Source organism: Crocodylus porosus, unplaced genomic scaffold (assembly GCF_001723895.1).
Source record: "Crocodylus porosus isolate Cpor-Errol unplaced genomic scaffold, CroPor_comp1, whole genome shotgun sequence".
Taxonomy (NCBI): domain Eukaryota; kingdom Metazoa; phylum Chordata; order Crocodylia; family Crocodylidae; genus Crocodylus; species Crocodylus porosus.
In genome coordinates, this window is record NW_017728910.1 from 16550512 (window position 1) to 16577556 (window position 27045).

The 27045-nt window shown below is 41.9% G+C and overlaps 1 protein-coding gene across 2 annotated transcripts in view; it reads left to right on the plus strand.

Annotated features, from left to right (window-relative positions):
• Positions 1–27045, plus strand: part of NAALADL2 (N-acetylated alpha-linked acidic dipeptidase like 2) — a 1056665-nt gene that overhangs the window by 255127 nt on the left and 774493 nt on the right. The window contains exon 1 of one of the 2 annotated variants that reach the window (XM_019532746.1): positions 15156–15274. The exons of the other annotated variant lie outside the window; for it this stretch is intronic. Within the exon in view, the coding sequence (XP_019388291.1) occupies positions 15232–15274 (43 nt within the window). The 5' untranslated portion in view covers positions 15156–15231. Of the gene's footprint in view, positions 1–15155; positions 15275–27045 lie in introns of those variants that run through there. 2 annotated transcript variants of the gene reach the window in all.

A 27045-nucleotide genomic window follows, 5' to 3' on the forward strand; every position in this document is an offset into this window, starting at 1 on the left:
CCCCCCCACCACATAAAATGTACTAGTGTCGGACTGTGTTTTGAACTATTATGCAATCGTCTCTGGATACACTATGCAAATGCACATAAATCAGGACAAATTAACAATAAATTAAAATAAGCTACAATAGATGTTTGATTTTTGTTAATATATGTGTTAATGTATGTATTTTTTTCTGGTTTTAAGATGGCAACCCCCCCCCCTCCCAAAAGGAGTACTTCTGAGGGTAGGGGAGGGACTTCCAGTGTGGCAAAGGTCAGGGGTTAGGGGTGGGACTTCAGGTCCCAAGATAGGGGTCAGGGGGTGGGGTACCTGTCAAGGGGCAGAGCTACCTTTGCAGCCATTGGCAACGTGTAGGGATTGTATGCGGGTGCATGTGCACCCCCTGAACATGGCAGTGCACCCCCTGCAAAAAGGCACTGCTGACACTCCCGGTGGCACCTGTGAGTGGTCCCTGCTGATTTCCCACTGCTGCTTGCCGCCGACACGACAGCGGTGTCAGCAGGCAGTCCGTGATCGCTCCTGGCCGGCACCGATGCTGCTGGTGCTCCCTGTGGGCGATTGCCGACCGCCAGTTGGTGCTCGCCACTCCTCTCCCCACACCGCCAACAGCGCTGCAGCCACCTGTGTGATCTCCCTGCTTGCCCCTGCCATGCTTGCGCCACCAACAGTGCCGCTGCCGCCTGCAGGAGCTTGCTGTGCCCCCCCCCCCCAGCCCTGGGGGCATGTGGCATTCATGCTTGCAGACCTTGACAGCTCACCAGAACTCATTAAGTGGCCCTCCAGCTGAAATACATGCCCACCCTGCTGTATTACACCTGCAAGGGGGTGGCCATAACGTCATGCTGTACATTAGGGCTGCTAATCAACACCATTCTCTCCAGTGATAGTCAGATGTCAGTCAAAACCATGGTTTAGTTTGACCTTGAGATGTCCTTAGACTCTATAAAAAGGAGCCATTTGCCAGCTTTTACTGCTCAGCAGGGCATGCATTCATCATGTTTCAGAGAAATCTCTGTTGTTGAGAGCGCAGCACCTCCATCAAGTGAGATAATGTGTTAATATGGTATTGATTTTCTAAATTTCTCATTTGCTGCTACTAGACTGGGGCAGTCTGCATTGCATAGCTATTTCCAGTGGAAGGTTTCTGTCTACCTCGTATACAGTTTATAAGCCAAAAACGACCTAGGAGCAAAAGATCCTTTTGACTTGAAAATCCACCTTCCCTTCCCCACTAATTTATTTCTGAGTTTCACACTGTATTTGCCAAGAGCTCATGGCCATTTGTTAGGGCAGCATGCAGTGGGAGTGGCAGCGAACCTAGAGGGCCCATTCAAAATGAATCTTATCTGTTTTGTTTGCCTTGCAGCATGTTTGCCTTGCAGCTAGCCAAACACAAGGTCATTTAAATATTTTTAAGAAGTGCTCTCCATAATAGGCAGGATATAGGGATAAAATGGTAAAAATGGATTTTAAAAAGAGGATCAGGTTTTGATTCTATTTCACTGAAGTTTTTTATGCTTCACCCTTCTTAATGTGATCTTCCGAGTAGTAGGCTTTGCGTCTTAGTTGTGCAAGATAGAGTTCAGTAGTAGTTAGCATTTATAAGCATTTTAGTTCTCTTGCCAGAGAACGTTAGAAAAGCAGTTTTCAATCGCTTCCCCTTTTTCTTTGCTGTTTAAAAAAGCTGCTTACTTTCATCATTCAGCTTATCCTTTGCTTTCAAGCTTTTTGATGATGACTACATGTTCACCAAGATTAGGTTGGGTGGAAATTAATGGTGCAAAGATTTTGGAGTAAAACAAATAGAATATTTAAAGACATATTTGCTTACAGATCATCCCCATTATAAATAATGGAGAGTGTTGAAGGGCAGCAAAAAGCATTGCTCTTTATGTAAGATCTGAAGCGGTGGATCAAATAACTTTAAATATCGTCTACCAGACAGGCTCTCTAAACTTGTTATACATAACTTTATTTTGTTTAATCCTGCTATTTTCACTCAACAGCCCAACTGGAAAAAAGGAGAAAGCTGATATGCCTGCTGTCAGCCTTTTGCAGGCTGAAAATGGCTCCATTATCAAGATCTTTTTTCTAACTTTAGCTTCAGTGCATTCATCTTTGTTCCATGACATAATCAGTTTGTATTACTCAGTCATTGTTATCCTCATTTGGTAGACAAGGGAATTGTCATGGGGAGATGTTAAGTAGCATTCACAGACTCCAGGCACTGACAGGAAATTTGTGGGCACGAGATTTCCTGTGCTTGAGAAATGTCCAGAGTCACTTCCCAAGGCCATATCAAGTCAGGGCAGAGCTGGGATTTCAACTTCAGTTACTACTAGCTTTCAAACTTGTGTAATGTGTAGATAATGTGTTAATATTTGTAAACAGCTCTGAAGATCAAAAGCTCTGCCTAAGCACAGTTAATAGTAACCTGTTCTCTTGAGACCTAAAATAGATGAATGGCACTGAGGACTGAGCATGGTCTTTGATGAGGCTAAATCTGAGAACTCAGTGGGGAACTTTTGAAAGTCAATGACAGAACTCTTTGTCTGACTTCACCGGGGCCAAGGTTTCACTCCAGGAATTCTGGATTTTTTTTTAGGTGATGCACTAAAATGCAATTCCACCTTTGGCCAAACATGTAATTTAGCTGCTGTTAAAATGAAAACTTCAGAGCATATGAAAGCTGGCCTGCTAGAATTTTTGTTTAACTCCTGAACAGACATAGATTGCTTCTTTGTCCTTCTGCCAGACGTTTATAGCTAAGAGAGGTTCATAGAAAAGTAACATGCACAGTAAGCCATTAGCAAAGCGCGACATTGAATTATTACTTATATATACTGTAGTTTCTTTACTAAGTTATTTTACAGAATCTTAGTGGGGGCCAGCTGGTATAGTCTAAATAGCAGCCGAGTATTAGATTGGGGTCTTCTGGGCAATGACATTCTTTGTGTTATGTAGTGTCTAGTACAATGCAGCCCAGGCCTCTCAACGGTCTTGCAAAAGAAATAATTAGTAATGTTTTTACTAGGAGAAAATAAGCCCCACATTGCCAGAAATAACCCCTCTTTACCCCTGTATCCCCATGCATTTCAGTGCTTTTTCAAGAAAGTGAAAAATGTTAGAACTGGTCAGGAAGTAGTTGTGGGGTTTTTTGGGTGAAAGAAATCAGTAAAAAATTTAGCTTAGGGGAGCTTTTAGAAACAGAATGCTTATCAAGGCATTTTTGTGTGGTTATTTTTGTTTGCCTTTTGGGTTTCTTTTTGTTCGTTTCGTTTGTTTTAAGCGATTGAAAGCTGGAAACATGTAGGCAATATGAAATAAGGTTACAGGGCAAAGAAGCAGGTGGTAGAGGGATACTGAAAAGTTTCACCCAACCAGCCAAAATGTTCCAGTGTTGTGTGACTGGGAAAAGGAGGAGGAGGGTGGGAGTGAAGGGAAGAGTGTGGGGGAGAGGGCACAGGTGGAAACCGAAATGTGGTGTTTTTCTGTTATTTGACGGAAATCTGAAAAATCTCATTTGGCATGAACATCTCCTGTGGACGCTTTCCTTTTGGTAAATCTGCCATTAACTTTTTTGGAAGTGGGGGGATGGGAGGAAGACATAAGGGATGGAAATTTTCATAGAAATATTCAACCAATTTCAGCAAGGATTATTTTCTCCGTTTTACAGTTCATAAAACTGAGGCAGAGACAGGGCGTATGTGCCTGCATTCACAAAGTAATTCATGAACTAATGAGAGTTCAGATCTGAAAAAGAACTTCAAGCTTGCAACTCAGACCTGTAACTCCCAGTCCAGTAAATCACCATGGCTTCTGCTCTTTCAGAGCTACGCTTTGTCTGAAGGAATGAAAACATGCCCATGATGTTTAACAACTGAAGTATTCATTATTTAGTAACAAAAATTTGGCAACTGGCATGCCTAAGGGTGGGGAAAGATTCAAATGAGTTTTGAAATTCCAGACTCTTTTATTCCATAGCAATACATTCCTTTGGCACCTACAGCTTTTCCCACGAACAGATGATGAGAAAGAGAATGAATCACGTACGAAGATTTTAGCCACAACTCTTACTGCACCATTAGAGCACGCCAGCATTATAAAAGTCACTGCATAGGATACTATACTTTGCAACATTTTTCCCTGTTAAGAAAAGCTTCACATTGTATACTCATCTCCTTAGAAGCAGAAGAGGAACCATCGTGAATATAGTCTTGTGTTTACACACTTAAATCATCTGTAAAATAATCTACTTATCAGAAAAATATTCATTAGAGAATAATATTTAAGATCACTTGATAACTTCAGGGGGGTGGGGGGAATGACACTTGTAAGGATTTCTCTCTGCAAAGCACCATGACAGTCTTTTGACCTGTATTTTTTCCTTTTCTACAGGTGTCTGTGATTTTAAAAAAAAAAAAAATTTGCCTTTGCTTTCTTCCTTCCAACCTCCTTGCAGTTTATTTTCATTGGTGGACCTAATTAAAACGTTCCATTTGAGAGATTTTTCTTACTAACCTTAAGTCTTGTTAAGTGTCTACTTCATCTCGGGTCTTGAGTTCTCACATTGGTCAGAAGTCTCAATATTTCTGGAGGGCAAAAAAGTATATAAAGCAGAATATGCAAAGGAAAACAGAACAAAGCAAAACAAAAAAAACTGAATGATTACACTTTCTAAATACAATACCATACAGTATTGTATGTCTCAAAAATGGAAATGCACAGAAAATGTTTTGTGTATATAGATAATTGTGAACAAAATGTAGTGCAAGTGTTAGTTAATCTACAAAAGTATGAAACTTTAGTGTTTTTCAACTTAGCCTAGTCTAGTATTTTTCTCTGCCTGAAAAGGGAGGAAATAAGGGAGCTTTTTTCAAGAGCAGACATTATTTTTTTTCCTTGAAAATGTGAAGTGGTTTTCTCTGTATTAGAGAAACCATTTTGACAATCCAAGCCTTTGCTATTCTTCTCATCAAGGATGAATCAAGAGATTCAAGAACTAGGAGTTGTGGTTTCCTTGGAATAAATGTTGTATTGGTTCATCTGAAGGGGAAAAAAAAAAAAGATTTCCTCCCTGTGATTGTCTTTTGCTCCCTAAGACTGTGTATTTCTGCTTTGGTATTTGTATAGATATAGCCAACCCCTCCCCCCCCCCTCAAAACAGTTGAGATGCTCTAATTGCATTGATTTAAAAATATCCTTCTCTTAGGGATGTACATTTCAATGGATGAAACCCGTATTTCCATGAATTAATGCTGTGCAGACCCATGAGCTGTTTATATGCTGTGCACTCCCATAGTAGAAAGCTGAGGGAACCAAAGATCATCTAAAATCAGGAGCTAAGTATTGGGAGAATGGTCAGTGTTCACCAGATAAGCCTTGGGTGTATAGAACATCCTCAGTTATCTGAACCCTTAATTACCCAAATGGCAACTTTGTTTTACTTATGTATAACTGTCAGTATTGAATAACAGACTGTTCCCTTTTAAAGCTGTATTTAATACAGTACTGCATCTAGACTCTGAAGTTTGATGCAGTACTATAACTTGAAACTGTATTGTATACTGTTCTTTTTTAAGCTTAATACCATACAGTATTGTATTTCTACAATCACTTTCATAGAGTAACTTGCAACTGTTGATATTGTGTAACAAGTTATTATCCTTTAAGTTTCACTGCATTTAATATATTGCCTCTGAAGTTGGGTGTGAATTTACAGTATGCATCCTCTTAGCACATATACGTCCTCACTAAATGCTCCATTTTCACTTCTCCAGTGATTTCAGTTATCCCAATGGCATTTTGGTGGGTGCTTTCCAAAGAGTTTTGGATAGGAGAGGCTGTACTGTAGTGGCATGGTCATGTCAGGCAGATATTTGTGTGTATGTAACTGTTCTTGCACACATCTGTTGCAAAATGTTAAAACTGTCCCAACTGATTTTTTCCTTTAATTTTACTGTGATTTTATGCCCAAAGGCTTCATTGTCATCATCTAGTTTGCTATCTTGTAAAAGGCAGGTGACAGGACTTCCCTGAATAAATTCTTATTTTAACAAGAACATGTATAAACTGTCAGTCTTAATTTTAAAGTGCTCCAGTGATGGAGAATCCTTCACAACCCTCGGCAAGTTGTTCCAGTGGTTAATTAAATGAAACAAAATGGACAAGAATAAGGTTGCAGATTTTCAAGAATGAACAATTTCATTTTCTATGAAATTGTTCATTCTTGAAAATCCGCAACCTTATTCTTGTCCATTTTGTTTCATTTAACTTCAAGCCATTGGATCTCTTTTAAACTTTGTCTGCCATCTTAAAACGACCACTATCAACGTTTTGGTTCTCATGTAGGTATTTATAGACTGTAACCAAAGCTTAACTCTGTTGCAGAAACTGTGGAAAGGAGGGCACATACAAGTTGCCTGTTGAAAAATGAAAGCTCAAATTTACTTAAAAATGCATAGCTTGTGTATCATGTTTTTCATTAGTAGATTTTGCCATTTTACAGCTGGGACACAAAAGGGAAAAGGATTAGCTAGTAGCTACTGGTAGAGGGAGAAAAATAAACCGGGTCTCCTGAATTCCTGTCTCGTGCCATAATGTAGTCATAAGCATAGGTGCTAAGCATGGAAGCTAGTTTATGATATAAATGTAATATTGATACTTAATAATGTGATATTTCTAATACTGAGTGTATATTCTGCAGTCAAGCTACAAATACGTATGTATGCAGGTGGAGCGTTTGGGGCCAGAAAGCCCTGTCTGGTGCTTACAGTTGGGCTGGAATTCAGTAACATGGTATTTGGTTTCCATTACAACAGTATTTTAGTGATGGTCCAGGCCAGGATCTCTGTATCCTCCCTTCTGTGCCTCAGCCCTTGCCCACCGTTCCACTTCTTCCCTATAAACTCTGCATGCAGCAGGTTAAACTTCTGCCTCTGAGATAAGTGGCTAATTGAGTTACCTCTGCCTGCAGTACCAAGCAGTTTGAGGGCCCTGATTTTCTTCTGAATGAGGCTTTTTTCAAGTATTCTGTCCTGCACTAGAATTAATGAAATTGTATCTGCTGATGCCTAGAAGATGCCTTGCCATTGTAGAATTCATCAGGTGCATTCCACAGTTGCTCTGAGTTTAGACAGCCTGAGAAGAGTACCTGTTTAAAGAGCACAGAGGCGTGCTTTGCCTAGTCTTTCAACATCAATGTGCTCTTGGACATCTGGTCTCAGGTGAGTGCCAAACGTGCAAAACATTTGCACATCTGGCACCAATCAGCCTCATTGTTGTCAGATACAATTTAAATGTTAGGGCAAGGCTTACATAGTATCTCATCTTCCAGAGGTGGGTTCCTCCAAGTTGAGAGCAATTGCCAATAGAGCAATATGAGGATGCTTGCTTGTAACACTGGTGCTCATCCTATGCCTAGGTTGCAGATAAATGAGAGTGCCTTTTTAGTTGATGCTAATATTATACTTTGAATGTAGAGAGGTCATTTTGACCCATGTTAGGCACAGTTAACTACTGCCTGGCTCCTCTCCACTCACGAAAGTAGAGGAGCTTATGTTCTCCTATTGAATTACTCAGTACAGGAAGGTCAGAATTCCTATATGAAACAATTATTGCTTAGTTCTTGAAATATCTTGTCTATTTCCATCCACTTTGGAATGGGCTTGGATGCAAAGCTTTGCTTGCATCTTTAAAGGGTTGGAAATGAAACTTCTTTTCCAGGCTGGGACAGCTCTTCTGGCTTAAATTCAGTTTGCCCAGAGGCACTTTCTGGCTTGCAGGTGGCGAGACAGACGGTGCCAGTAGAAAACATTTTACTTTCAGAGTTCTGGGAGATGAGCCTAAATTTCACTTGCCTTAAGGGCCATTCACAGATCACAGAAGAAATGCATACATTGTTATTTGAAGGCTAGCTAAATAATCCAGCCTCCTCGTTTCTTACGACAGGCCTAGGTACCACCCACAGAGGCAATTTAACGTGCTTCTTCTTTCATGTCTGTCTTCTGTTTTTGCAAGAGCTACTATTGTTTTTGGTAGCATTGCTTTGGAAATCACTCTGCAATCTCAAAGTGCTGCTCAACCACTGAGGAGTCAAACTTTACAATACAGTTTAGTTGTGTTCGGTGCTGAGCAGACACAAAGATGTTTCTTCACCTATATGAATGGATGGGACAGGCAAAGGATGCGCTGTGTAAGATGATGAAAAGAACAAATAGTCAATCCAAAGTCTCTGCTATAACAGGTTTGCCATTGGGCAGTTAGAGGAACACGCAAAAGGGGCCAGCCAATAGAATTCTCCATTGACAACTACTGAGAGAAAAAACACTGGGGATCAGCTACATACAGCAATGAGAGGACCGCCCTGGATAGAATAAGATGGCAGAGTCTCGTTCAGCTTCAGATACTGGTAGCAGAGTCCTAACCCCTGCCTTAAACAGCAACTTCTGTTTTCTTCTTTTGTAGTAGGAATAAGTGACAAGCCTCTTCGCCATCTCTTGGTTTGTATCAGTGTGGCCTTACTATTGTTGCTGTTTAATTGGTTTTTATTGTTTTTGTTGCTTTGTGCTATTAAATGGTATCAATAAAAGAACAAGAAAAAAAGCATACATTGTTTACAGTTTTACAGTGGGTAAATGGTGTTAACCTACCACTGCTTAACGTGAGGAGACTGCCTCCATGCATGGGAACTATTCAGGGCTTGGGGAGAGGACAGCCTGCAATTGTCAGAAATGATGGTTTTGTAGCTGATTCATGTAAGTAGGACTTCTGCGAGATCTGGCCTCAATTTCTGTCTCTGCCCCGGCTTCTGTGTCCTTGAAGAAGTTACTTAACTCTTCTATACCTGCTTCTCAAGTGAAGATAAAAATCTTACCAGGGCTACAGGTGGTAAGGAGTGTGGTGATAAACATTGGTGGCTGAAAGAAGAGTCTTAGTAAAAGACCCTGAGGCTCTTTTACCTTTTTATTTAACATAAGGAGAAAAAAAAATCGGAAACTGTCTCTTTTGACAATGCTCTGTGAAAAATGAACCAACCCTCAGACCTTCTCCCATCACAGGATTTCCCAAACCGTAACAGGATGCTTTCCTGGGATGTGGAAGACCCTGGGATTAGTATGGGCTGAAGATATATCTTTGTGTTGTACTCCCCTCTGAAATGAAAGCAGAGCCCTGATGGGTCTTTCTGAGGAAAGTCGGGTCAGAAATGATACCAGTGCGCTTGCACAAAAAAAAGGAAATGAATTGACATGGTTGGTCTGGAAGATGGTGTTCCCTAGAAAAATTCCCCGCTAACTGTAATAAATGTTTGGAAGTAAAATAAATAATCCATTACCCATGGACTGGTGCTATCCCTAGTCAGAGGTGTGACTCAAATGAGCCCTGTGTAGGAGTTGGTGGTACCTGCCTTTACTGGCCTCTACTGAACAGGCTGGAACCTCTTCAGTCAGAGGGAGGAAGATGCTTTGACAGTCTGCCGATTTCTTTGGGGTGTGGCCTCAGGCGTGGCAGACCCTGGCTCCAGTCCTTGATGTATCTGATTCAGAAGAAAATTTGGGATGAAAATCTGTCTGTGCTGACCCCCAAGTTTTGCTCACTTTTCAGCAGAATTTGGTTTTGTGAAAATATCTGAAAGGATCTGATTTTCATTTCATTTTGAACCTCAAAAGTGGTCTTAAAATTAAGAGGCCATCTTCTGGAGAGTTGTAGTTCCACCATGCTGGTGGCACGTCACCACAAACTGCCACTTCCATTCACAAGGCTGAAAGTTTCGTGTTCGGGTAGAACAGTTACGTGTCTTTGTGCTCTGTTGTAGCCAGTTGTCTGGAGCCTGCATCTGTGTCCTGGAAGTAATTTGGGCCTGTCATAGAATATTTTTTGAAAATCTTTGGAATGGTGAAGTAGTCTTTGCACTCCATTCAAAGGTACAGGTGATGTGCTCTTAGCTCTGTTAATTAGCAGGTAGGTTGGCATGTCTTATATGAAATACATGCAGCTTTTTAATATGTTCAGTAATTATAGTATGTAATGACTATATTATTCAGTGGTCTGCAGATGTCAAAGGGAAATTGAAACTAATTGGGTACCTATCTATACACATGCTCAGCGGTGGGGGAGCATTTTCCTTAGTGTGGTTTCTGGAGAGCTGCTCTAATTAAAATGCCGCAGCATCACATGCATTAAGCCTCCCCCCCCACGCGTTTAAAAATGGCCATGAGACTTTTTAGCTAAAGATCATTAAACATGGCCCAGTGGCCCATTTGAAATCACCATGTGATGCTGCAGTGATGCTACAGCATTCTGATTAGAACGGGGAGCAGACTCGATTAATCAAGTCTGCTCTGACAGGTTCTAATTAGAACCGTTGGAGCATGTGTATAGGCACTCGTTGTGTCCATTAGCTTCTGGAATGCGGTAAAGATGGGTTAGGATCCTCGAGGATCTTAACAACCATTAAAAATGATCTTGGCATGTCCCATAAATGAAACAATACTTTGACACAATTTTCACCTAAGACATTGACGTTTGATGAAGGGGACAATGGCTAATGAAAATAAGAGTGGGAGGAAAAGGAAATTGCCACCCTGAATGTGGGCTCTGAACAGGCTGTACCTGACAGATGCTTCTATAGGACCATGGAGAAGCCCTCAGAGAGGCAACTAATGAAAGATTACGAGCACACTGGAATGACACGTTCAGTTGTTGCTTAAGGTATTTAAGAATATAAAAATATGGCCAAGCTAATGTTAGTAGAAGCTATATGCATGTATGATTGATTACATAGCAGCGCCGGTTCTAGGGTGAAGCTGAGAAATCTCAAGGAGCTTAATGCCCTGAAGGTGTGGGAACTGGATAACATCTATTACAGATGTCTGATAGAGCTGACACATGCAATTGCCGGTTCTATATAGCAAGTATTTTTAATGAAATGATCAAGCAGAAGCACTACAATATAATTCAAATAAAAAAAAGGTACTATTAACACCTAAGGCGAGGGTGGAGGTGGAGAACTAATTTAGGCATCTGCAGATCCCATCAGTTTGACCCAAATGTCATGCGAGGTTTAAGAACAAATATTGAAGGGAAAAAGTAATTGTCATGGAGGTTAATAGAATAGTGGATAAAATGCAAAATAACTCATATTGTGGATGTGTGGTAAGTCTCACCCTTTTGGACTTTAATAAACCTTTGATACGGTGCCAGGTGGGAAACGTAGTGAAGCGACAGAAGATGGGGATTAGGAAAACAATGTTAGTCACCTTTGTTTGAAAAGATGAATTTAGACTGGAATGTGTTCAGTGAAAGGGTTACCAAGATGATCAGGAGAATGTAGAGTCTACTCCATAAGCAGAGGCTAGAAGAGCTTGGCTTGTTAGACAGAAGTGTAAGACTGCTGTGCATGATGGGAGGGAGGAGAAATAAGTAAATTAAAGGACAGTGTCGCCATAAGAACAAATAAGTTTACATTGGCCATAAATAAATATAGGCTAAAAAGTCAGAAGAAATTATATAGTAGTGATGCTCTGGTGTATGGTATTCCAGTGAGAATAAAGAAATAAGTGCGAGGAATCACCTTGGGGCCATTGCAGTGAGGGTGCTGGAAGTCTGCAAAGAAAATAATTTTTGCTAGCTTCATCAGCATATCAGATAGCATCTCAGCTAGCTTCTCTAGGAAACTTTTGCTTTTGGAAGATCCACTGACTAGAAGGGAATTTATGGATTTTTTTCTGGCCCTTAGATGTTAGCACTGAGCCTGTGTTGTCCTTTAGCTCTGTTTACATGGTGCAAACTAAGCTATAGGCTGTTTTTTGGATGAGGTTATGGATGGTGAAATACTCGATTGCTCACCTGGTATGAATTAGCCAGAGTTTTGGATTGAGTGTAGTAAGAGCTGAAGAATTACAGATGTTTCGATGCTTGTATAACTACAGTAAATGTGGCTTCTGTGTGTGGTGCAGTAGCTATTTACTGTTTGGCTTGTGGTGCTGGTTGGTATTTTCTCAGGAGCGTTTCTTAGCAATGAGACCTGGATTTTCAGAGTGTGAGAGCCATGAGGGCTGGTGAAAACCTGTGAATGTGTTGATAGTTCGAGGTAAAGCAGGTGTGCTTGACTGATCTTGGCTCTGTTGTTGCTTTGTTGTAGGAACTTCATTTGTGTGCTTGGGCATGGGCTTGTCTTCAAATCCCACAGTAAACTCAGGGTGGGAATGCTCAGTTTTTAGGGGCACCTGCCTGCCCCTAATCCCCTTTTATAAATCAATGTTTTCATTTCCCTAACAAAATCGAAGTGAAACTTGAGTGTCAGAGGGAACAAACAGTACTTCCCTTCATTCTTTGTCAATGAGTTCTTTAGACCCAAGACATACTGAAATGGCCTTCTTAAGCATCTAAATAGAAAAGCCCTTAGTCTTTTGGGGAGTGGAAATGCTGCACTTTACATGTTAGAGATAAGTTAGATGGGTTAGTATTGTTTCCTTTGCAAATGGTCAATTTAATCATCGCATGTAATTGAGCATAACATATTTTTAGGGGTATGTAAAATGGAACGAGCCGCCTTTCACCACCAGAGTCCTTGTTGAGACAGGAGTGTGAAAAACCTATACACCAATCCTTTTTGCACTGTTTCTGCCTAGAGCTTTCTTTTCAGATGAAAGAAATCTTTTTCAGCACTGTCACTCTCAGCTCTTAGAAACTTAAATATTAAAAAATAAAATAAGAGCTAATACGAGGGGATATGAAAAAGTTTTAGTATCTAAAAAATCACAAGACACTTCTTTTGTAGGTGCTAAAAGCTTTAAGTAAGACAAAATCATGCTGCTTAGCAGGGTATGTCAGCACTCGGTGGCTAGGACTAATGCTTCTCTTTGTGCCTTAGATTTCTATTTTTGTTCTTGCAAGAACTGGCTGGTTACATGAAAAGAAAATGTTTCTTCACAGTATTAAAAGTATTATCATTATCATTTTCCCTGCCTGCCGGAATCGGCTGTGTGCTGACCCTTCGCGTCCTGGCCCAACAGCCACCTGTGCCGTTTGGTACACAGGCCTTGTTATCCAACCGATCAGGTTTAATAATTTGGCATCAGGGGAGTGGCAATTAACACTGCCACCACTCTCCTGCCGCCAAACTGCAAGACCCTTGGGGAGCCCTGTGGGCTGGATGGCAGCTCTGTGAGCCAGATCTGGCCTGTAGGCCAGGGGTTGAGCACTACTGGCAGTGACTTTTGTGCACCTCCATAACCAAGGCAAAAAGATGCTGTGCCTCTTACCCTGACCCCCTAATGCAAAAGCTGTTAAGCTGAGCCTAGGTGCCCGTGGGGATATATGCATGTGTGTACTTTTGTTTTGGAATTCATCCATCTTTTAGCCCAAGGGATGATGATACAGGCTCTTCTTTGGCCTGTTTGACATGTTGAGGGGTTACTCAGAATAGAAATTAATTGTTCCCTCTTTTTCTAGCTCAGTCAGATAGGTTGTACAGGAGATTCAACTCTGCCTTGAACGCAGACTCTTCCAGAAGTCAGTAAGTGCCTTCATGTTTTTTAAAAGCAGTACAATGGTAAGTACTTTACAGAAACATACAGGCGAAACAAGAATTATATATCCTCAGTAAAGCAGCTTCCCAGGACTTGAAGGCCTAGGGAGGTTGTCTGGTTGGGGGTTGGGGGACTGAAAATAGCCTGGTCTGAATTGGGGGAAAGAAGAGCTCAGCCCTGGGGTTGGGGTGAGCAGCTGGGCTTTCCGTGCCCCAGGGCTATGCTCCAAATGTATGCAAACGTTTGGTAGATTGGGCTAATCTGTTCCTGACCTAATTTAGTTTATCCTTGCAGGTGAACTAATTTAGATCGGGCCAGCCATTTTTTGCCAGTGTTAACCATCCCAAACAACTGCGCAGATTAGCACTTAGATCAGATCTTAACGTAACGTTTAGGAAGATCTGCAATAGTAACTGTTAGAAATCAATTCCATGTATAGCTGTTCTTATTCCAGAGTAATCTTGCTTTATTCTGAATTAGACAAATCCAGTATGGAAGTTCCACTTTAAACTCACACCGCACCTTATTCTGCATTTTCATCCATAGACAGGCCTTTAGCGTCAGCCTTTTTTTTTCCTGTGCTTTTCTTCACTGAGAGGGAAGCAATTGTTCAGTTGCTCAAGTACAGCAGGAGGGAGAGAAATGTGAAACAGAAACATTAAACAGATTAAATAGTACAAGTTTTTCTTATTGAAGAATAATAACATCTGACTTTATTGTGTAGAAAACCCTTATAGTGATCTAAATCCAAATGACTATCGCTGTAACCATTTCCAGTATCTGATCTGTGTGATTTTGCTCCCTGAAAGTTCACTTTGCTTTTTTGTGAGTTTTGTTCATAAATGTCAGAATAAAATGAGGATTGCAGTTAAGAAACCAGTTGTACACGTTTACCAAATTGGTCATAAACGTATCAAAATATGCATTTGCATTTATGCGGTAGAGAAAAGTAAATATTTCCTCAGCACATAAACTTGAAGATCAGATAAGGTGATCTGTGAATTGGTGTCCTTGGGCTACAGAGGGAAGGGTAGAGAAACCAAATAACCTTTTGCTTTTAATCCCTTCCTGCTTCATTATTATAGTTAAAATATCCTCAAGATTGCAGCACTAAGGTAAATCATTTTCCTCCAAGGTAATCTTTGGGAACGACAAAGGTTTTTGGCTAAGGAGGATTTTGCATTTACTAGTGCCCCCTATCTCCTGTGATTATCCTTCTCTGTGCTGGAGACTTATGCCTGTAAATCTTATCCCCAGCAAACTGGCATGCTAGTTAACATTTTATTTTTCTTATGAAAGGCAAATTGAGAAAATCTTTCTAATCCATCACTAACTTGAGGAAGGTTGTGGTGATTTGACCAAACACCTGTTGCAAACCACAGACATTTTTCAGATGACTTTCAGCATAAAAGTGAAAGTAGGGAGTGGGACAAAATGAGTCCAAGGTAAGACAAAGGAGCAATTGTCCAATGCATATGTTAACATAGTACACGAGATCAAAGGATGTGATGTCACTTCATAGAGAAACAGGTCAGGCAAGCCCAGGTAACTCAGGAAGCAGGTTGCTAATTATTCACAAAGAAAGTCAGGTATACAGTTACAGTGCTACAGTGGGAAGTCAGGAGGTCAAAACTTGCTCAGTAACTGGCTCAATTTGAGACTGCTTTGGCCCCTTGATAAAAGACAATTTTTACAAATGGGAGAGAATGAGACACATTTACCTAATACAGCCTTGCAAGGTAAGTGAATGCAACCTGTGAAACGGCTTCACTCTGAAAGCCGTGGGTGTTAGGTTGGTCTTTGTATATGGGTGTTTCTGTTTTGCTTTTCAGAGCTAGTAACAGCAGCAGCATGTGCTGCTCGTCATACAGGGGGTGACTTGTGTCTGCACATGCGTGCATTTTGTTTTGGAGGAAAAAAGACTTCAAATTCATGGGATTGCAGTGTTTTCTTGGTGCAATCCTGATTTTTAATTTTTAAAATTTTTTTGGGGGAGGTGTGTTACACGGCAGGGAGATATTTTAGTCGCATTAGTATTTAACAGTGTTGGATGCCTGCTATTAACGGACTCTGTTTAAAAACTTACAGTAACTTGTGGCTTTTATGGGTTGCCATTCTGTTGTGAAGTTTAGAGCAGCGTACTTCTATTGCAACGATAGCAGAGACGCGAGGAGCTTGGAGCTGGGCAGAGCAGAGAAGGGACATGCACACATAGACAGACGCGCACACACATATTTATTTATATATTTATTGGGTTTTATTCTCATTTTATACTTTTTGTCACTGTGCTAATGTAACACTATGTTTGCTAAATGGCCCTTGTGAGCAGTACCAAAGCTAGCTGGAAGAAAGCGTGCTCCATTGCCCTTGCTGGAGAGGTCTGAGCAGAGCAATTGGGAAGCTTGCATTGTACTTGCTTACACAGCATCTTTGACATAAAGTTTTTTTTTCTAGGATAGGATTTTTTTTTTTCTACACAGTATTTTTTTAAGGATCTTTCTCTAACCCAGTTAGAAGCTCTTTTCCCTGTCCAAGCAATACCTGATTGTAAAGATCTTATTTTTTAAGAGGTTTTCCCTTTACTTGACTCATCCTTTGTCTCTCTCGGTCTTTTTCCGGCATGTAATTGGGAAGACCCATTAATTCTGCTTGCCCGGGACAGGGAAAGCTTTCCGACTGTTCTTTGGGTTTGCAACATTTGCAAACCTACATTCAGTTCACAAATGGTTTTGTGTGACTGAAATCCATGCGGCTTTCTAGCCAAAAGGGGAACTCGTGGTCTTTCTTTTCCACAAAAGCTAGACTGGCACAAGTCTTTCCGTATGAGTGGCATGTGTGTGTTACGTTTATATACAACATATATTACATTTGAGGTCCAGTTTTCCTTTCAGCGCTCAGATTTAACCTGGTAAGGTCTGTGAGAGAACTGCTGTGGAAAATCAGTCTTTCTCTCTCCCTTTCTGCTTTATTTATTTTTTCAAATCACGGCCTTTCTTTTGCTATGCACTTTCCCCTGAAGCTGCTTACTACTTCAAATTGCATCTGTCTCTAGGGCTTGTGTTTCCGAGAAAAAGAAATATTAATGCACCTACTTATTTTATAGCTGTTAAGTCCAGATATCCTTTGCATCACCTACAGGTGAGAAGTTCCTTCATTCTGGTTTTCATTTAACCTTCCAGAAGAACTTTTAGAAATCTTCTTGCTCTTCAGAAATCTGTTGGGTTTAATTCTGCCCCAGGTGTGCAGGCGTAAGCCAGGAGTCATTCCGCTGAAATCAGGGGAATTGTATTACAGTAAAATTGGCGTGAAATAAGTCCTGAAATGAGACCCATTGTATCTCGTTGTAAATTTGTAGACTTGCATGGCCCTGATTTTGACCAACTTAAGCCACTTTTACTTCACTGTAATTTCACGCGCTTCAGTGGAGTTGCTCGACACCAACAGAACTGAGAATGAAAATGGGACCCTGGAGTCCTTTTCAGGAAAAGAAAAAGTGGCCTGTGGTTCTTCAGAGCTAATAAAATGCCCTTTCTTTTTCTGTAGTTCAGTTCTGGAAACCAGGTAATTTCTGAGATTGTTTTAGAAATGTGCCAAAAATAACTAGAGATTTTATTGGGTTTCTTAATAAATAAATAACATTTTGATTTGGCATCTTGATGCTGCTGATGGAGAGACGACAGCATTTCTGCCTCGTTTTCTTCCTTTTTGGTGAATTTAGTGCTTGGGTGAACTCCTAAAGGTGCCAGATTGACAGCCTGAGGGCTGCTATCACTTATTTATTAAAAGGACAGGTACAGCTTGGATAGCAGGTGCCCAAACTTCCTTGCAGTGTCTGATCAGTGTGTGTGTCAATTCTGCTGGGGAAGGAGAGGCTCATCCAGGGTATCAGAATCCCAGTCCTTTTCACTCTTTCGGCAGCATCTGCCTGTAAGGGTGAAAATCAGTGTCCTCGGGGGTCTTATGAGGATGACACTAATTCACATGCTATAGACTAGCTCCGGGCTCCTGACTGGTTTACCTGAACAACAATGAGCTGTTAAAAGAAGGCCTTGGGTTTGTATAATTCAGTTAATTCTAACCATCTGGTCATTCAGCAAATACAAGGTCATTCTGCCATCACAGTTTTCCATTTAACAATGAGTACATTTGAGCGACCTGCCCTTTGCTTCTGCTCTGTTGCTGTTACGACTTTGCCTACTCTGTAAATATTTCAGAGTTGTATTGAAATGCATGCGGTTTCATTTTTGTTTGGATTTGAATGGCGTGTGTGCAGTGTGGTGCCTGCCGAGGTGAAAGTAAACACAGAACAATAGCTCTTTTGATTTAGCCCCTGAGATGAATGAATTGACAGGGTATTAAAAAATAAAACACCTCAAACTTAAAAAAAAAAATGTTTCTCATGTGCATAGTAGTTTGTGTAATTTTGGTTATATCTGAAGTCAGTACAGAATCCTGCATATGCTACACTTTGCATAGTTTTCTTCAATCTTCACATGTCATTTCGAGAATTTAGTAGCAGGATTTTGTTGGCCTAATGTTATTGCAGCTGGTGGTTTTGGGGTTTTTGGTTTTTTTCTTTTTTGGTTGTTTGGGGTTTTTTTTTTTAAAGATGTACCTTGTGTACATCTAATTCATTGCATGTATTGTGTTGCAAAGTGATCTTGGAGAGTTTAACCTAGTGGACAGGTTGTGGCTTAAGGAGAATATAAGCTTGTTACAACCACTGGTAGCACTTGGGGTGGGGGACTAAGTGGGCTACCAGCCCGGCGCACTACTTCAAAGGCAGCTTCAGGCCCCGGGGACCTCACAGCACTGCAGCCCCAGCAGCTTGAGCTTTTCCTGAGACATCAGTAGTCTGCACTGGTGCTATCACAACTGCAGCAGAGGTAAGTGCTTACATCCCCTCCACATGCCCTGGATCACCCAGTTATGCCGCTGGTTACAGCTACAGGCAGACTCTTTAGCTTAGGGCTGCCCATCTGGCACAGGTAACCTCTCTCTGGGGCTATGGGAGGGGACAGGCAGCACAGAGAGAGAGTGGGCAGAAAGCAGAGCAGCAGATCTGGAAGGCAGCACGGGGAAGAAAGCAGAGCAGCAGACCAGGAAAGGTAAGGGGATCAGAGTGCACTTGGGGATGGTGCAGGGCTCCTTTATGGCACACCTGCCAGAAAGGTTGCTCCCGTGGCTTTAGCTCATCCTGTAGTAGCTCATTCTTTTGGTTTGGGAGCTCGCTGGTTCAGTTCCTGGTGGGCGAGTGAAGGCGACAGCACTCTTGTCAGCATTGCTTAAATGTCAGTTTGAAATCCTTTGTTTTGGTCGTTAGGCTTTCTCACTGTCAGAAAAAATATTGTTATAACAAAATTATAAAAAATGATCTATCTGTGAAAACCAACAGTGTGGGCACACAAAGAGGTTTCCTTTAATAATTAAGCAAGGTTTTAAGGGGTTAAGATTAATCTGATGTGCTGTAGGATTTTTTTCTCATTAATTTGAATGGGCTTTGCATCCAGCCTGTAAGTGTGTCAGTGTTGGGGCGTTGCACAATATAACTATGTTTATTTTAAATCAGTATTTACCTTCATGAAGCTTTGCTAATGCAAGCCCAGGTGTAAATGAGACAAATTCTTTTTCCTCTTAAACGAAAGAGGCTGGTTTCAGGAACTGGAGAGAGGAATGTGCACTCACTGTGTGGCATGGGTTGCAGGTGAGGATAAGGGCAGTGCAAGCCCCACAAGAGTTAATAATATGTAGCTTATGAGTTACGCACACTTTAAGTAATACTCATTAACATTGTGGCCAGTCATACTTCATTAACGGGAGTCTTGTGAAAGAAAGTCCTAAGTCTGAAGTTCTGATTTTTGGGGACACATTATAGCCTCAGACACTGGAGTCTTACATGCCTTGGATGGCCTATGGAGAAGTATTAGCAGAACATCACTGGACCACTTCTTGGCACTTTGAATGATAATGGTGAGGGTTTTCTATGGTCACATTTCTGACATAGATTGGCTCTATTCATCAACTAGGAACAGTCACAATGGATCATTTAAAATAATTCATTTTATTGCTGCTTCCTGTGGATTTCTGACTTCCATTTCAAAGTGCCAAACCAGGACAGCTAAAGATCTCAGTACTGATCACTGGCCAGGTGCTATTAGGAGTATGAGCAGTTTGAGTATCCCTGCAGAGTCGTCATCACCAGCTAGATCAGTGTAGAGCACTTACTTGACATTAGCATAACATTTATAAGTCTATCCAGATGTGTTAACTCTTTTGTCGTGTATGTGCTGTATGCACTGCTTTGTATCCCAAATTTAAATATGGTGGAGAGTTGCAGTTTGGGATTTTAGTTTGGCTATACAACCTAGCACAATGAAAAGTTGATTGTGCCCAGTTTGGAGCTTGTACCAGGTTAGGCTGTTTCAGCTCCATTTTATCCTGTGTTTAAGTTTCTTTAAACTCATAATTCACAGCAAAGCAAAGATTCTAAAAATTGAAATCCTGAAGTTAGGGATGGATTCTGGCATGGCCTGAGAACTCCTGAGATTACTTCCCTCTTACTTGCCTATTTCAGTGTTGGGCCCAAATTACCATTTTTCATTTACCTGCAACAAGAAACTCATTGAGGTTCTTTCAGCTGTGATAGTTCCCCTAAAGACTTCAGCTTCTGAGCTCAGGTATCCCAGGCTGGAGTTAATAATACATCCAGGGTTTCCTGGACATATCCTCTTGTTGGGTCATCCCATCTCTGCCTGGGTGTTTTTTTAAAATAACAACAAATGTCCAGGATTTGGGATTTTTCTCTCCTCAGCATTGAAGTTTTCTCAGCACTGGGCTTCAGCGGGGTGGGGGAGGCGCCTGCTCCTCCAGGCAGCAGGGCGCTGCATGGCTGGGCCACACCGGTGCCTGTTCTTGCAGGGGTGGGGCAGCCGGGAGATGCTTGCGGGGTTGGGGGGAGCAGGGAGCTAAGGGGTCAGGAGTGAGGGGTACCAGCAAGGCTGGGGGAGACCGGGGTATGGATTGGGAGTGAGGGGCAAGAGGAGGGCTGGGGGTGGGGCTATACTTTGGGAGTGAGACTGTGGGTTGGGAGTGCACTGCCAGGGAGCTGCGGGTCAGGAGTGACAGTCATCAGCAGGGTGGGGGAGTGGGGGTCTGTGGCTTGGGAGTGAGGGGCAGGGGCAGGGCCAGGGGCAGGGCACAGGCATATCACAGCTGCCCCACAATCATATTCCCTCCCCCCCACACACACCCCCCAACAGGTATTCTCTTTTTTTGAAACTGGAAATATGGTAGCCCTACCAGGAAACACCTTTGTAAGAACATCGCCAAATTCAAATACATTTGTTGACCACATAGACTTCTTCCCCCCCATCCTGCTATCCCATCCCTGTGTGTTGCTAGGCTCTCCCAACTCCCACCTTGGTTATTATGACAGCTCCTGCTTCTGAAGTGCTCCTGTGAACTTTCCTGTGCACATCTGTCTTTCCTCCTTCCTGCCCCAACTAAAGGAGAGTAATGAAATGGAGGATGAAGAGGAGGCAGATGTCCTTTACCTTCTGTATTCATAGTATCCTGGAAGGGTAGGAGAAGACACAGTAGCAGTTTTCTCTCATTCTCCAGTCTGTGACACACTCTGTGGGCTTGAGTTCTCTGAACTAAGGGGCTTGGTCAGCTTTTTCTGACAGTCTCGCTCCTTAGATCTGCTTCTCTTTGCAAGCCAAATCAAGGCAATGATTCTGGAAGGGGGATAGAGGAACAACTGATGTGAAGAAGAATTAATGTAGATTTGTAGGTGTGGGGTAGGGGAGGATGAATAATTAGGTTTACCTGCTTCAGGACCGCTTTAGTTAATGTGCTGAGCATGCAGCAGATGATGCCAGGAGGCCCTGACATTGGAAGGGTTACAGAGTATATTTTCCTGGATTGTGCCAAAGTTTGATGGGAGAACCCAAAAACCACACGTAGCTTTATGGGTTATGACCCCAAAAGGGAATACTCTGAGGCTGTGCTCGTGGTTCCTGGTGGTCCATAAACTTTGTCCTCCAGCTATTTATTGGGAGGTGGGCTGCCTTTGCATATGCCTAATTTACACAATATAAGTATCACTGACTGTGGGAAATAGTCCTGTCCTGGCAGAAAGGAGCTGTGATGAGTTTAATTGGCTTTATCCTTTTCTAATTTCTGTGATTTTTTTTTTGTCAAGCCCTAATTGGAAAAGGTACATTGCTTGATTTTTTTTATTTTTAATTTTTTTTTGCTTCATAAAATTACTTACTTATTGTTTAACTAAAGAAAATACTCTCAAGGCAATCAATAATATCTACCAGACACAAAGAGGGGTTTATATCTGTTATTTGCACATACCTTGAAAAGCATTGGAGCAGATGTACAATGCATCAAGTAGTTTTACACCCTCTCAGCAATAGTGTTTACTTTTGTTATGTTTCATTAACAGTTTTGCCAGGTTTCCTCCTTGCCTTTAGGCATCCACATATGGCACGCACAGCCAAAAAATCCAGTTACTTCTGAACTGATTGGCAGGATTCCTTATTGGCTTAGTTGGCCAGTACAACCTGAAGTTCTTTTGAGTTGTTGCCAGTGCATTCAGAGCTGAGACATTTCCAAAAAACAAAAAAATCTACCCTATTACTGTATTTTACAGCATGTACACTGGTCACTTTTTTCAGTGGTTTTTGTTTCTTTTGAGCAACTGAAGAAGTTCCTAAGATGCCAATTTTTTATAATTGCCTTGGATGCTGCTTCAGTACAACCTCCTGTGGCTGTGCACAAACAAAGTCATGTTCCTTCTGACTCATTCTGCTGAAATGTCACACATGGCAGGGGTGTGTGAAATGGGCCGTATTCGATTTGGATCTGGATTCAGCCTGAATCGGGGACAGTGATTTGATTTGTTGATTCGGATCACTGTCCCAATTCAATTTGATGCTGAATCTCTGAATCAGCGTTTCGGCCATAGGCACAGCTTTAAATGTTTTTTCTACATACCGCAAAGTACCAGGCATGACTCATGAATGCTGCCATTGTGGGGCAGATTGAGCGTCCCACAGGAGTATGGGGGAGGCCCCCTCATGCTCAGAAGCGAACGCGGAAGGGGACTGGAAGTACTTCTAGTCCCCTTCCGGGTCTGCCAGGAGCATGCAAAGGGCCCTCACCACGACTTTGACAATCAGCTCTGGGAGATCCCGGTTCTCCCTCCAGATCCAAGAGGCACCAGTCGCTGAGCTGGGGAGGTTTGGGGGGGGGCCTCCCAGTGCATTTCCCAACAAACCCGGCAGTGGACTGGAAGTGCTTCTGGTCCACGTCCTAGTCCGCTGCCAAGCTGGGGACTCTGCTGTGCTCCTGTGGGATGCTCCATCTGCCCCAGCATCGCAGCATTCACAAGCCTCCTGGTACCTTGAGGTATGTAGAAGAAACATTTAAAGCTGTGTCTATGTCTGAATCTTTGAATCTTTCTGAATCTTTCCAAATGGATTCAGAGGGATCTGATTCAATTCAGATTAAAGGGTCTCTTGATTCGATTTGGATTCAGAGATTTGGCCACCGAAATGGGCCAAATCTCCACCGAATCGGAAACCGAAGCTTTGCACAGCCCTAAGACATGGCCTCTCGTGCATGTAAATTCAGCATGCATATACATTTAGCAGGATTAGGAACCAAGTTTTTTCTTTTATCACCCTTGTAGTATCCTTTACTATCAAGGAGTTGCAGGGTATTAAGACAGTTTATGGCATTGGACACATCCTGCATGGTGTTCCCATGGCTTGCCTATACTTGTGTCTTTGCACGGTCCTTCCCTGGTGTGGCAAAAGGTTTTGGTGCTTCATGCCATTATTTCAGGGTGTTTGCAGTCTCAGGGAACAGAGTATATTTGGTTCAGCGTTAAGCTTTGCTTTGCATCCTTGAGGATTAGTGGGGGGGAGGTCTTGTTGAGAGGCTAGTCGGACATATGTTTATATCTTGCCAGATTTAATCTGACCCTGCCAAGTCTTATATCATTTTTTTTGTTTGGTTGGGTTTTTTTTTTACTCTGGAAAGTGGCTGTCCAAAATTGGAGAACTTACTCCCTATGTACATACAGACTTCAATATACTTTAAGAACCAATTTGAGCGGTTATTAAAGTTGGTTAGTCCTGCAAGAGAGACTGAGTTGGGTTTTTTCTTTCTTGTGCCTCATCAGCAAAATTATTTACCAAGTTCTTAGTTATATTTTATCTGTGCAAGCAGAGTGAAGATAATGGGGTTGCACAGGTGTCACAGAGGGTATAATCTGGCCTATGTTACCATTACCATTGGTGGTGAGGTGTGAGAAATGAAATAACCCAGTTTGACTTCCGTGGCCCTGGGCTGAGTTTGTAGGACTGGCAGCTAGGAAACAGACATACATCTTTTCACTTGTAAATTGAGCAGATTTGATCTGAAAGTCAGTGGGCTACAATAAACCTGGATCCCTACAATAGTGTTTTCATAGTGTACACCGTTCACAGTAGAATCAATTCTTGTCTCTTCTCCCAGAGCTGCCACTTTGTTACTTTGGCTCAATTACCATAGCTCTCTCTGTTTGCTCCTTTTTTCATCTCTTGCTGTTGTCTTCATGTCTTCCTTTTTAGTGTGTTCTCTGAATTTCGTCGCTGCAAATATAACTTGGATGTTCAGGTTCCACATTTAATAGCAATCCGAGCACGACAGTCATTTAGATTACGTATGTGACATTATCCAAGCTGCTTATGGCATTGACCTTCTCTGGTGCCTCTCACCATCCTGTGGGGTCCGGGGGGTAGAGGGGTACTGCCTCTTCAGCAGTAACGTTCTTACAAGTAAGCACTGGAGGAGCGTAGCACTGGTTTTCTTAAGTTCATGAGTCTTCTGGTGTCAGCCTGCAGAATCAAGTTTAGGTGGTTACAAACTAAAGGAAAGTTGCATAAATCTGTGGTCCAGTATGTACCTAAAAAAGATTTTTACAATTGATGTTTTGCTGATGCTGACGATTTTTCCCCTCCGCTGTTTCTATACTTACCAAATTACATGTAAAAGCCATAAACTCCTTTATATTATCTATAAACATAATAAAAATGTTACACCACATAACTTTGACTTAGTCAATAATTCTAGGCTTAGCCTGAGGGGTTGAAAGGAAAATTATTCCTGTTACACATTTTAATTATGCCATAAACTTCGGGAAATAGCTATTGATCTTCAGCATCTGGCATCAGAAAAGTTGCTTGCTTTCTTGTTATTTAGCCCATGAGTGGCATTGTCATATAGGATGAAAATAAAGAATGTCAGATGAGCTGAAGATGCGCCATATGTAAATGAGAATGTCTTTATTTTAGTTTGCTTTTCTACTAAAAATATTTTATTGCTGATGAGTATTTTTTTTTTTTTACCAGCTGTTTGTTTTTTTTCAGCCACCGCTGGAGAAATTTGCATTCCAGACGCTGAAAAGCTAATTCTAATATAAGAAAAGATTGACTGCTATTACAGAACCATTCAGGATTTGGAAGCCTTGGGTTCCTTTATTATGGGTTTCTTGTTGCTGTTTTTAAGAACCCAACACTAGAACAAATATGCATTACAGGGCTGTTTCACCCACAGGGAACAAGGACTTCTGCGACGAGAATGTCAGAGGCTGTCCCAAGCATAGTGGCCTAATGTGCCAGCTATGGGAAAGGTGTATGGGAGTGATACGGCTGGCTTTACATCCAGCTGCCTTCAGCTTCCTCAGCTGTAAGGATGGTGTTCCACAGCCCTAAGGGCTATATACAGCTAGGCATAAAATGGGCATCTTGCAGCATAAAAAGTTCATTTCAAACTACAGTTACAATCTCAAATGTCCTTTTTCTCTGTGGAAGTCTGATAATTCTCACAGCCAAATGACAGCAGCTAGAGAAACCAGATGTCATCCTTCCTGCTGTAAAACCTCAGCAAATACCTGGACCAGTAATGTAACTGTGTAAATACTGGAAAAAAAACACAAATGTGACGTTCTGCCCTGATTGAAGTCAGTGACAAACTTCCCCTTGACTTCAGTGTAGCTAGGATTTCATCCCGAATGTCAGTGTACTGCATCTTGCTAAACAGGCATTAAGGCAAAATAGAAAGTGTCTTACTGAAAATTGTCCTCATATTTTCAGATCACTCTTTTAGATGCTGAAAAGATGCTCAAAAATGAGCTGAAGTGCATTTTATGCTGAGATACAGATGACATAGTTCATGGGTAGAGCCACTTGTTACCTCACAGAGCTCGAAAACCATGCACAGAGCATGATGGATACGACATTCCTGCAGTGGGTGACTGTTCCGTCTAATGACGGTAGGGTGTCAGGGCCAGCTGAGCGCTGTTTCATGCTGGGTAACTTGGGTTTCATATAGGTAACTCGGACTCCTGAGCCAGGAGAAGAGGCTTTCTGAGAGCTGTTGAGGAAGAATAAATAGATCCTGGGATGGGATACCAGGAATAGATAGAAATCAGGCCCCTGGAAAAGGAAGACAGACTCTCCCTTCTTCATTTAGGAACTCAATCTGAACTGTTAAACATTATAAAGGAAGGACCACAGAATGAGAGTGGTCTAAATAGACTAGACCACAGAAAAGGGATTTTAAAGAAGGATATTGTTTTTAAAGCTATGGAGCATTAGTGTATTATTTAGGAGGAAACGGAAAGCAAGACAGAAACTCTTCAGGACCATCACACTGGAGTGGAAATGGGAGGCTGAGACTATGGGTGGGGTTGGTGTTTTTAAGACGTTATCCAGCTAATAGCATTCAAGTCTGCATGTGCAGGTCATTGATTGCTCCTCTGCATGGGAGAAAGCCACAATCTTGTTGATTGCGTTGCTTGAGTGTGCAAAATTTTGACAAAAAATTACTGCTGCCACTCAACCGCTCTGTCCTACCTGATTTAATAGCTGTGGGGAGCACACCCTGCAAGCTTATTAAAAATGCAGTAGGTGTTGTCCATTTCCGAGGGCAAATTGTCTGCCTTCATTCCCTTTGTGTGACTGATACTGCTGTGCACCTGGCATCCTCAGGATATTTCTGTTACATGCAGATTTGGATTTGAACGCTGCAATTCACTTATTGCATTTTAAATCTGTGTAAAATCAGTCCTATAAGGACTCAAAGAGAAATGCACATTGTATAAGAAATGGTCTCCTCCCTGGTAGCTCAGTATTTCTGGGTATGTGTGCTCTCATGTACCTCCTACAGAACTGTTTACAGCAGGGTATGCATAGGGTCCATGGGTGGATCCACAATGCAGTGATGGGGGTGTGGCCCCACCTCATTTGGCGGTGTGGGTCACGCTCGGTGAAGACAGCTCATTGTACTCATGCTACAGCGCTCTAGGGGGTGTGATCACAGCCCCTCTCAGAGCTCACCAACATGTCAGCACACCTCCTGCTGAAGCCCTGCACGTGCTGTAAGCTCTATGAGCCTGGAGTCCCTGCTTTTAGCTCTGGAGCCTACTTTTGTGTTTGCTCTTCCCCTTCGT